At 41.0% G+C, this 12,199-nt stretch overlaps 1 protein-coding gene across 1 annotated transcript; it reads left to right on the top strand.

Annotated features, from left to right (window-relative positions):
* Positions 1 to 118: 118 nt before the first annotated feature.
* ALG8 (ALG8 alpha-1,3-glucosyltransferase) lies at positions 119 to 11,021 on the top strand (the record flags this gene model as incomplete). Its single annotated transcript, XM_010173942.2, has 11 exons — positions 119 to 312; positions 1,650 to 1,759; positions 2,756 to 2,823; positions 3,371 to 3,497; positions 4,186 to 4,289; positions 4,406 to 4,526; positions 4,827 to 4,966; positions 5,801 to 5,940; positions 7,196 to 7,293; positions 8,786 to 8,858; positions 10,713 to 11,021. Coding segments are annotated over 11 exons (1,407 nt in total), but the record flags the coding sequence as incomplete, so codon positions are not given.
* Positions 11,022 to 12,199: the final 1,178 nt, after the last annotated feature.

Raw genomic sequence — 12,199 nt, 5'->3', positions numbered from 1 at the left:
TCCCTTCCAACCCAAACCAGTCTATGAAATAGAGGCTGATTTGCTGTGGTGAACTGTACCTGCAGGACTGTGAGCAGTATGGATTGGATTAAATTATTTAATCTCATTTTCTCTTTAGGCCACTTCAGAGTGGACTCTGGATTATCCACCGTTCTTTGCTTGGTTTGAATACGCGCTTTCGCACGTTGCCAAGTACTTTGACCCCAAGATGTTGGTTATTGAAAATCTCAATTACACCAGTCGCTCAACCATCTTCTTCCAAAGATTTTCTGTCATCTTTACAGATATCCTTTTCATCTATGCAGTTCGTGAGTAAGTCTTAATGTTCTAATTTTAGGCACACTGGATATTCATTAATAGATGGACCTTTTTCTACAGTAACAACAAATAATTATTTATACAAATAAGCATGGAAATACATGGAAATATCAAAGTTGCTTTAACCTGTTGAAGGAGAAATTTGGAACACGCTTCTAAACACAAGATAACGTTGTTGTTGTTGTTGTTGGAGCTGCTGTTGCTGTACCTGGGATCAGATTTATACACATTCAGACATTAGCTGGTGTCTCACACTTTATAGATATTTTTTGTTTCCTGCTGCTGGGCTCATTTTGTAGAAGTTGCAGCACAGCCTGGGTGCATCCAACCGTTTCTTCCTATCACTTTTCTTATTACTCTGTTCTTCTAGAGCTGAAGCATAAAGGAAACTTGTTATAAAGTCCCAGTATTGTCCAATGTGTTAAGTCACTCCATTGTTTTTGGTATTTTTGATGATAAACTGATTATTCCAAGTCTGATTTAACAATATGAAGATTGTATGTTTTCAGCATGCCCTGACTTTGTCAAGAATTGTTTATCTTGCACCTGAAGAGTAGAGGGGGAGAAATGTTTTGAGAATTATCTTGCCTACTTTAACCTCTAGCAGTCTGACCTCATTTTATTCTGTCTGCTCCAAATCAGGGCAGGAAGTTCTCTGTTGCACCGGGGCACTACCTAAGCTCCTTTATTGACTTTCTTTATTTGAAAAGGGTTAGCTTTGCATTGTGACTTTTTTTCCCCCCCTTTTATTGTTTTGGCTCAGATGCCTGAATGAGATGACTTTCTTAACACAGCTCTACTAATAATATTTCAACACAAATCATCCCCAGCTTTTTAATCTGATCTAACCTTCCCTTCAAAAATAATATGGACTGCATGGCTTTGCACTGAGAAGTAATAAGATGTTTTTTAACCCACAGAAATAGCTTGTAATATTGGGGAGGGAGTCAGGAAGAGGTTAATGTCCCACTGAGGAGCTTAAATACAACTTGGTCCGTTGTCTCCAGATGTAGCAATACGTAGTTCATGATGAGAGGTTGATAGCAAACAGGTTATGACAACTTTACAGTTATTATTGAATGTGAGACAAAGTTACTTAACATAAGCCTTAGCATGTGGAACATACTACAGCTATTGATGTTTAAAATCCCTTTTTTACTAAATTTTATTCATGGCACTGTCATCTCTTGATGAATTTAGCAAGAACAGCCTTCCATCATCCTAATAAAATAGCTTTCTTCAGGTTAAGTGCCCTTCTCAGCACTTGAAAACAACAACTTTCCTCTTGCCCGTTTCAATTAAGACTTCTTGTTTCTTCTGCTCTTGTTCAGGTGCTGCAGGTGTGTAAATGGGAAACGAGCTGCAAAGGATGTCCTGGAAAAACCAGCATTTATTCTTGCTGTCCTGCTCTTGTGGAATTTTGGGTTGTTAATTGTGGATCGTATCCTTTCAAACCGGTGTGGGGTGTTTGTGGGTTTTTTAATCTGTTACAGTGTGTGGTAGAAACCCATGAATACTGTTGTTACTGTCACAGCAAGGAACTCCGCTGTCTGTGTTTCTGGGGTTAGTTGAATAACTTCATGCTAATGTTACATGAGAATTAGCAAGGTTTTTTAAAGAGGACATAAAAACACCTCCGGAAAGTCCAATTAATGAGTTGTTCTTGACATAATGTTTGTTGATCTTGCTGAGGAGGGAACAGAAAGAGAAAACAACAGTCGTTCTTCTATAGGAAGGACTAGTTTTGTCTGTCCCAGTCCTAGTCGAAGTTGCCAGTGTACAGGTGGTAGGTGATAAGTGAGGGCTGCTGTCTCCGTCCATTAACCAATGTGAGGCAGGAACTAATACTTTAAAATGCAAAAAGTGGAGAATTAACCTTTTATTTGTTCTGGTTACTGTCATATGAGTTCCATGATACATGTGTGGTCAGATTGTTATCCTTTGTTTCATCCAGATAATGTGTCACTATGAGCAGATTTTGTGCCTGTGCTTATGGGTGGGGTTAAGTAATGACTTTGTGTCTATGTGGAGTGAATTTCATAGAATCCCAGACTGGTTTGGGTTGGAAGGGACCTTAAAGCCCATCAGCAGTTCCAACTCCCCTTCCACTAGACCAGGTTGCTCAAAGCCTCATCCAGCCTGGCCTTCAACACTTCCAGGGAGGAGCAGCCACAGCTTCTCTGGCCAATCTGGGACACTGGCTCACCCCCCTCACACCAAACAATTTCTTCCTCACATCTCAGCTCCATCTCCCCTCTGACACCTTCAAGCCATCACCCCTTGTTCTATTACCACCTACCCTTGTAGGTAGTAAGGTTACTTTCTCGATTTAATTTCCATTTTAATTTGAGTTTATTGTTTCTAAGTTTGAGTCTTCCCCAGAAAACTTGACAGTAGTCACAAAGCTTGCTTTATTCCTTTCTTGACTCAAGCTCAGATATTCACTTCCAGTACAATGGCTTTCTGTTTGGACTGATGCTACTTTCTGTTGCTCGATTATGTCAGGTAAATTTGGATGGCTTGTTTCTGTTTGTCACCATATGTTTTTTAGGTGCATTGATTAGCTTCATTGAGCTGCTTATATTGAAGGTATTGAGAGCAGCTCAAAGTTGAGCAGTGCCAAGCTGGATGTCTAATTATTTGTTTAGCTGGATGGGAAGAGGAGAACTTGAAACTCACTGTAATTGCTTGCTGATGCTGCAGCCTTGCAGTTCCCAGTGAGAAAGCTAAATTCTGTGTTACACCTCAGCAATGTGGCATGATTTCTTGCCATCTTATCTTCCAAGTCACTGGTCCTGAGAAAATGTACCTCTGAATCTGCAAGGAGGTGAAGCCTACCCCAATTTTCCAAGTATCATGTGATGATGTAGTTTTCTACTCCATATCTGTTGTGCATAACACTACTGAGTTCGTAATCTGAAATAAATACTCGGGTTTTTTTGTGCCTGTGGTAAGTGTTCTGTCACTTTAGGAGCATTATACAGGACCAATAAATGTAAAAAGGGAGAAAAAGGAGAAAAAAACCTTGGGTTTTGTTTTGTTTTTCTTTTAGAAAAGATACTTGGAGGGCGCTTTTCTTTTTGCTGTTCTTCTGCATTTTAAACATATCTACGTGTATGTGGCTCCAGCATATGGCATTTACTTGCTGAGATCTTACTGTTTTACTGCAAATCATGCAGGTAAGATGGGTTTTTCCTCTCTTGCTTTTGGGGATTGTGCTAATTAGTGGGGCTTGGGGAAAGCACAAGACATGCAGAACAAAATGGGTGTGGGTCAAACAAAAGTTCTGCTTGGGTAGCAGAGTTGGTGAGGTCTTTAAAGATCTTAGAAATTTATTTATTTAAAATTCATGTTTCTAGGGAGTTCTTTATTAAGAAAAAACAACATCAACAAACTGCAGGTGGCAATTTGAAGCTGTAAGAATTTTTGTGGTTATCATAAAATCATAGAATGGTTTGGATTGGAAGGAACCTTAAAGATCATCTAGTTCCAACCCCCCTGCCAGCAGCAGGGACACCTTCCACTAGACCAGGTTGCTCAAAGCCTCATCCAGCCTGGCCTTCAACACTTCCAGGGAGGGGGCCGCCATAGCTTCCTTGGGCAACCTGTTCCAGTGTCTCACCACCCTCACAGTGAAGAACTTCTTCCTAATATCTAATCTAAACCTCCCCTCTTTCAGCTTAAACCCATTTCCCCTTGTTTTGTCATTAAATGCAAAATAACTGTTGAAGGAAGCAAGTGAATGTGTTGACATAAAAGGCTCTGTGTTTCTTCTAGATAGGTGCTAGCAGTTCACTGTCGGTGTGGAATGCTTTGTCTCTCCACTTACCACAGTGACTGCTTTCATAATCTGTTTGCTTCTTTCAGATGGATCCCTGAAGTGGAGAAGTTTCAGCTTTCTTCACCTAACGCTTCTGGGACTGATTGTCTGTCTTGTTTCTGCTCTTTCATTGGGTCCCTTCATAGTGTTGGTAATAATTCCTTTTTCACTTGTCATTCCCCTGAACTGTTAGAAAACTGTTATAAAAATATAAACCATGTCTCATCTAAAGAGGCCATTTCTTTCTTCTTTCTGTGTTTCCTGTAGGGCCAGCTGCCTCAAGTCATTTCACGGCTTTTTCCTTTCAAGAGAGGCCTCTGCCATGCTTACTGGGCCCCAAACTTCTGGGCTTTGTACAATGCCATGGATAAAGCACTAACAGTTTTTGGTACTGTATGCTCATCTTGCTGTTTTGTTCCTATTTGCAGATAGAGCTCTCTGGATTTTAGTCTTCCTTCCCCATTTGAAGTGGAGGTAGTAAATTACATTTTTTTTAGATTGCCTGAAATCACCTGATTGTCTGCCTAATCCAGTGCATGATAATTTCCAGCAGCAGGGCAGAAATCAGCCTTCCCCTCTCTGCTGTCTTTTTTTAAAGAGAAAACTTGGCTGTGTACTTAGTTCAGCTGCTCCTCTTTGTTAATATTTATCAGTTTGTGGGGTTTTGTTTTTTCTCTTTTGTTTTCAGGATTAAAGTGTAACTTTCTTGATCCCACAAAAATTCCTAAAGCCTCAATGACAGGAGGGCTGGTTCAAGAATTTCAGCATACTGTCCTCCCTTCTGTGACTCCACTGGCAACGTTAATCTGTACTTTCCTATCTATATTGGTAAGAATAAATAATATTTTTTGGAGATTTTATGTAGTTTGTGCGTAGTAGGTTTTATTTGATTAGGATGCACTTCACATGAATTTTAATTATAAGGCAACAAATAAGTTTTCTTTAAAAACAAAAATAATAAAAAACAATTATTAGGATAAATGTGGAATTACTATCTTGATAGACAATATGACTTTCTTCAAGTATGGCTAAAATTGTGGCCTCTGACAGCTCTAGAATTATTAAAAGGTTGTTAAAAGTAATCTTGGATCAAAACCACTCTGCATGCTGAGCTAGAAGTCACCTTCTGTGGTAGAAGGTAGTTGAACTGGGATGTGAGTAGAGATACTGATGGAACTGTTTGGGCAGCTTACGGTGTTCCTCACAGCTTGAGCTACAGGTGAGCCTCGTGTTCTTCACCTGACAAGGAAAGCAATGAAGGTTCAATAAGTAATTACCTGGGTACAGAGTCATCTTCACTCTAATGAGCCACAAGCCTTTAACTGGAAATCTGTGTTTTGACACCTTTATGTAGTAACTTTGATAAAATTAGTTTAGTGGCTTAGATCCAAAGACATCACAAATAACAGGGAGTTGGCTGTTGTCTTACACATTGCTTTTCCCCTCCTGTTATATTGATGAAGTCTGTAAGACTCTGCTCATACATCCAGATAGAGATGGTTCCTTCAGTGCTATGTAACACCTGTGCCACACAAGCACAACCTGGCTGTGGTGGTGTTTATGAACATTAAAATATAAATTAAATCATCTCATTGGACAGTGGCTTGTGTTCAGGGTTGCCAGACGTTTCACTGAAGTCCTGTTTTTGCCTGTTGTTTCTAGCCCTCTGTTTTCTGTCTTTGGTTTAAACCTCAAGGGCCCAGAGGCTTTCTGCAGTGCCTTGTTCTTTGTGCGTTGAGCTCCTTCATGTTTGGCTGGCACGTGCATGAAAAAGCAATACTGCTTGCTATTCTGCCTTTAAGGTAAGTGAATTTCAGAGGTAGTAGTTGACCAAATTAAACTTGCAACCACTTGTTGAGGAATCCTCAAAGAAGATCACTTGGTTTCCAGTACATTTCAGAAAATGAATGTGTTTCTAAAATGCCTTCAGCTGTAAAGTTTTAGTGCACTTCAGGTAAATTAATTTCAGGAACAATTAAAATGTGGTTGCCTTAGCAATAAAAATGTGTTGCTGCAGGTACAGCATATGTAGGAAAACAATGTGGTGTTAAACAGTATTTTTCATGACATACTTTACAATAGTTTACATTGACAGAAGCTTTAAGGAGAGCTTTCTTGGGAGTAGCTGATTTCCGTTTCAGGTCTGTAGGACACAGCAAAGCTTTGTAGTAATTTACAGATAATTGTAAGAACTGAAGTGGCTGGTGTTCATAGAATCATAGAATGGTTTGGGTTGGAAGGGACCTTAAAGCTCATCCAGTTCCAACCCCCCTGCCATCAGCAGGGACACCTTCCACTAGACCAGGTTGCTCAAAGCCTCATCCAGCCTGGCCTTCAACACTTCCAGGGAGGAGCAGCCACAGCTTCCTTGGGCAACCTAGACAGATCCAGTCTGTCGTGGATAAATGTAAAAATATTGTAATCTTGTAGCTGCTGGGCAGTTCAAGGCTTGATAAGTGCTGTGGTTCGTATTTAAAACGTGAGGTAGAGATTGTTCAGGAGCCAGCTGAGGAATGGGGCTTTCTGCACTGTGCTTGACAAGAGCAGTACACAATTTCTACCAAAAGGCCTTAATGCCTGTTTTTGGTAGAAGTGAGACTGTAGTTTATAAGCTGCCTGACCAATATTGCTGCAAACTGTATTTTCTTGTTCAGAGATTTAGTGATGTTTAAATTCTTAAAGTGGGAATTGTGGGAGGGGAAGGAATTAACACTGGAAAAAAAAAAAAGGGAAGGAGAAAAAGTAGGGATGACCATGCTGGCAGCCAGCAGGCAAAGGAAAAAGACTGTTTGTAGAAAACTCCAGGCATTTCTGATGTTTGGGTTTGTGGTTTTCTGGGGAAGGGTTTCCTGGCTGATTTTTCTTCTACATTTCCATCTCTGAGGCCTCATAGTTTAGAAGTGGGAGATTCCAGCACAGGTCGAATGTTTGGAGGGACTGGGGTACTATGAAACTCTCTACTTGACCTGTTCTTCAGTCTCCTGTGAATTGTGTAGTGTTTTGCTGAAATTTTCTTTGCTAAAAGCCAGAAGTCTAACAAATCCTTGTTGTTTTTAGCTTGTTGTCCATTCAGAGAGCGAAGGATGCTGGAATCTACTTGATTCTGACAACCACAGGGCACTTCTCACTTTTTCCATTGTTGTTCACTCCACCAGGTAAAGTGTTTTCCTTCTTTCTCTGCTTTCATCTTACTGCTTTGGGGTTTTGTTGTTGTTGTTTGTTTTTTTTTCCCAGATGATGTGCAGGTAATGATTTTGGATTATTTTATGTAATAAGTTGAAAGTTGCAAGAGGCTGTATGTCAGCCTGTTTCCTTAAATACAAACTCTCCAACTAGTGAAAAGAAATGTTGGTTTAAACAGCTGTGGAAGAGCCAAAAGGCTTTAAATTGAAGTAGAGACTTCAACTTAATTTGAAATTAATTTGTCAGAGCAAATACTTGTTATCCCTCATTCTGCCACCATTCTAGAAACTTCCCCCTGTCTAACATAAGCACATGATCAAAATGGTAAAGACAAAACCGCAGACCTGGTAGACTGTTTTCCAGCAGACTTGTCCAGCTGCCTGCTGCTTCATGCTATCAGTAGTGTGCTTAACCTAAAAAATCATGCAGCAGCATCAGTTAAATCAGTTTGCCTAGGGACAGATTTGTCTTTGTGACAAAAGGCTGCTCACAAAATTGCCTAGACTGGAAAAGCCCTTCAAGATCATCGAGCCCAATCATGAACCCAACACTGACAAGTCCCTGACTAACCCATGTCCCTCAGCACTATGTCTACACGACTCTTCAATCCCTCCAGGGATGGGGACTCCACCACTGCCCTGGGCAACCCCTTCCAATGCCTCAGAACCCTTTCAGCAAAGAAATTCTTCCTCACATCCAATCTCAACTGCCCCTGGTGCAACTTGAGGCCATTTCCTCTTGTCTTGTCTCTTGTTCCTTGGTTGAACAGACCCACCCCCACCTCTCTCCACCCTCCTTGCAGGGACTTGGACAGAGCCACAAGGTCTCCCCTCAGCCTCCTTTTCTCCAGGCTCAACACCCCCAGTTCCCTCAGCCACAAGGGAACTCAGCACACTTGTGCTCCAGACCCTTCCCCAGCTCCGTTGCCCTTCTCTGGACACGCTCCAGCACCTCCATGTCCTTCTTGGGGTCAGGGGCCCAACACTCAACTCGGCACTCGAGCTGCGGCCTCACCAGTGCCCAGTACAGGGGTTCCTTCCTTCCTCCTCCTCCTCCCTTTTCAATTAATCAAGGGTCTGTTTGCTTTGCTTAAACCTTAAACTAGGTGCCATTGATTTGACTGTCACATTTATGTTTCAAGCTTCTCAGCCCAGTAATTTCTGATTTATTTTTTTAATAGGAAAATGTTATTTGCACTGCTATCATATTGTAATTTTAATTAGTGTCTTCAGTATGTTTATAGATAATTTAACTAAGTGTATTGCAAATGCTGGGCATTTGCTTTAGTTAATGTCTGTGCTTATTTTTAGGTATCCTAAGCCATAAAACATTTAGTTCTGTTTGGAGAAAAATTAAGTTGGGCAATGGCAAGTGTGACTAGTAGGATTTAGAGATACTGCAATTTAGATGGCAAAATGCTTTTGTAATTAACTTTAAAAGTACGTTATGTTCCTTGTATTTCAGAACTTCCAATTAAAATACTGCTTATGCTGCTGTTTACAGTTTACAGCTTCTCTTCATTGAAATCCCTATTCAGGTAATTAAAGAAACTTGTTCCCAAAGCCAAGAACAAAACCATTTATTCTGTCACGAGGAACAACGTTGTCACAATGGGGCAAACAGCGCGGAAAACTGATGCTGCAGCATCAAATTGAAGTGTTACTCGTTCAAAGGTGTTGCTGCCTCTGCTCTCTTCTCAGGAGGCAAGGCTTCAGTTGGGATGATAACAGCACATCCTTGTTCTGTTTAAATTGTGACAGCTACCCAGTTAGTCCCCATGGGTTGCAAATCCCCACCTGCTTGATGCACTGGTAAAGCACAGAGGTGTCATGTTGTAGCCTGTGAGGATTTAATTCAGTATTGGAGCACTTACTACAGTGAGTTATCAAGAGATTGTTTGTCTGTACTAGCAGCTACAAATACTCCTGGGGTTTTTGTGCAGTAACATTTAGTATTTTGATGTGTAGAAGGGCAGGTTATAAATAACATACATTTAAAAGCTGTTATTTGTCAACAAATCTCCTGCAAACATTTGGTTGTTGAAACACAGAATTGCCCAGATGATCCTGTGTATTTATACAGGCTGTTGATCTCTTACCCACTTGACCAAAGATAGCGCTTGTCCTTGTAACCCCTGTAAGTTTCCACTTCCCTATTTCCCAAACTTTCCATGGCAAAGCCAAGCTGTAGAGAAGGATCTGTGGGAAATGCTATAAACCTGTATCACTACCTCACTTGCATGCTTTTTGTAGGTGATCCTCTTTCAGCCAGATTGTTTTTTCCCCCCTTAATGTTCCACAATTCAATTGTTCTGTCTCAAACTCTATAACCAAAAAACCTCTGTAGGACTTTAGTTTCTGTCTAGAGATGGAGCTTTTGCAAGTTCCTAACTTTAAAAAAAAAAAAAGACAAAAAACCACACCAAAAAAAAAAAACCCCAAACAAAAAAAGTTCCTTCTAGAAGAACATGAATTCCTGTGTAAAGTACCTGCAGTCAAAACCCCACCACCAGTTCCCTTTGCAAGAGAAATTGGCTTGTACATCCTACAGAAAACTAGGGGAAAGGGGACAATGCTTAAGATAAATCTGATATTTCCAGTACAAATTCTATGGAACAAATGTGTGTGTGAAGGTCTCTGTTCAGTTGTTCACTGGAATGATGTGAGATGAAGCAGAACAGCTGCTGAGATTTCTACTTAGATTCCAGATCATGTTGAAACTTGGTGTAAAAGCCCCGTGATAAGGAAATTAGCTGTACTCTGGTATTACAGGGGGCTTATTTTCCTACTGAAACTCTTAAATTGTTATTTAAAGCCTTACTGTGAACTAATGACGGATATTCTTTGCACTGGTCACCAGTGATAGCTGAAAAAGGGCCACCAGGATGATCCGAGGGCTGGAGCAGCTCTCCTATGAGGACAGGCTGAAAGAGTTGGGGCTGTTCAGCCTGGAGAAGAGAAGGCTCCGGGGAGATCTTATAGCGGCCTCCCAGTACCTGAAGGGGCTACAAGAAAGCTGGGGAAGGACTTTTCCTAAGGGCAGTTAATGACAAAACAAGGGGAAATGGGTTTAAACTGAAAGAGGGGAGGTTTAGATGAGATATTAGGAAGAAATTCTTCACTGTGAGGGTGGTGAGACACTGGAACAGGTTGCCCAAGGAAGTTGTAGATGCCCCCTCCCTGGAAGTGTTGAAGGCCAGGCTGGATGAGGCTTTGAGCAACCTGTTCTAGTGGAAGGTGTCCCTGCTGCTGGCAGGGGGGTTGGAACTGGATGAGCTTTAAGGTCCCTTCCAATCCAAACCATTCTATGATTCTATGAAAAACAGAATAGTTATTTTTAGTTAACATAATGTATTTTAACACTATCTCTTTTTTTCTAATTCCTCTGACAGGAGAGAGAGGCCTCTCCTTAACTGGCTTGAAACAATCTACCTGGTCCAACTAGTGCCTTTGGAAATCTTCTGTGAAATTATATTTCCCCTGACCCCCTGGAAACGACATTTTCCTTTTGTCCCTCTGTTGCTGACCTCTGTATACTGTGCTCTGGGTGTCACGTACGCTTGGCTGAAACTCTACGTCTCCGTCTTGACCGAACGAATCTCCGTTAGACAAAAAGCCGAGTGAAGCTGCAGTGCTGGGAGGAGCAGTCCCAGGTTTTAGGGGATGATCAGGCACTGTGAGGAGTTGTCACGAGGACATACAGCTCTTGATAAAACACAGCGTACATGTATCGTTGCCACGAGGGGAGGTTTTTCTTCCCATGCTTCTATACTGCCCAACGAGGATACCTCTGATCAGAAGCGCTTGTCACAATAACATGGGGTGTGGCAAGACAATTGCCATCGATTAAACTGTGAAGCTTAACGAGGTCCAGACTTCTGTCCTGAGGAAAACCTGCCTGGCTTTCCCATTATTGTTTGTATTCGAATAAACGTTGCTGTGGTAAATTACAAGGGACCATTGCTGTGTAGGAGAGCGTTGTAACTGCTTTCTGTGGAATATGTACATTAAAAACTTGATATTTTTGGTTTGAGTATTTCCTGTGGCTTTTTTCAGCTCATGTCTAAGCTCTGCTTTTGAGGGACACCCACACAAGTAAGGATGTAGTGTCTAGCTGGAAATGTGTCCTGAGCTGCTTTGTGAACCCAAATCACAAGCTTTAAATTAGTTGCTTAATAGGTCCGTGTCCCTTTGACCTCCTTCCATAGAGTCATTGCAAAGAGGTTTTAATATTATTGTAATCATAATTATTTTGATTACCAAATTATGGCAGCTTCTGAAATGAGGAATTGTTTTAACACCGTTAAACATCAGCTGTGGCTGGATTTTATTTGTGATACACGTAAAACTGCAACTAAGAGAAAAGCCCAAGTGTTCACAGTTCCTCTGGTAAACTGAGGAAGAGGTATATTGCATTCCACCTCTGTAGAATCACATCCCTTTAAAGATGACATCTACCTACCGTTCATTGCTCATTTTTAAACACTATTTAACCATCCCTGAAAGATTTTGTTACAGAATTTGGAGTCTGGTTTGGATTTCAGTGCTGACCCATGAAACTGGGAGGGGAGAAGGGATGGATTTTATTTTTATCCAGCAACTCTAGAACATTCTTCCATGTTAGTTGAAGAACACGGGCCCTCAGCAGAAAGGATAGCCCATGGTTATGTTCTTTGAGTATTTAGGATGTTAAAATGGAGTGTAGCTCTTTTATGATGGGGTTGGATAGTAGAGTAGTTGCTGTGGCCATTTCTGTAACCAAATAGCTTGTACATTTAAAATTTTCTTACCCAGTGAGCTCATTTGCAGACCTTTTCGCTCCAGTTTTCATTAATTTCTCATAGTTTCTGCTTTTTTTACTCCATTAACCATTGTCAAC

This window comes from Antrostomus carolinensis, unplaced genomic scaffold (assembly GCF_000700745.2).
Source record: "Antrostomus carolinensis isolate BGI_N321 unplaced genomic scaffold, ASM70074v2 scaffold10548, whole genome shotgun sequence".
Taxonomy (NCBI): domain Eukaryota; kingdom Metazoa; phylum Chordata; class Aves; order Caprimulgiformes; family Caprimulgidae; genus Antrostomus; species Antrostomus carolinensis.
This window is presented reverse-complemented; position numbering and strand designations above follow the sequence as displayed.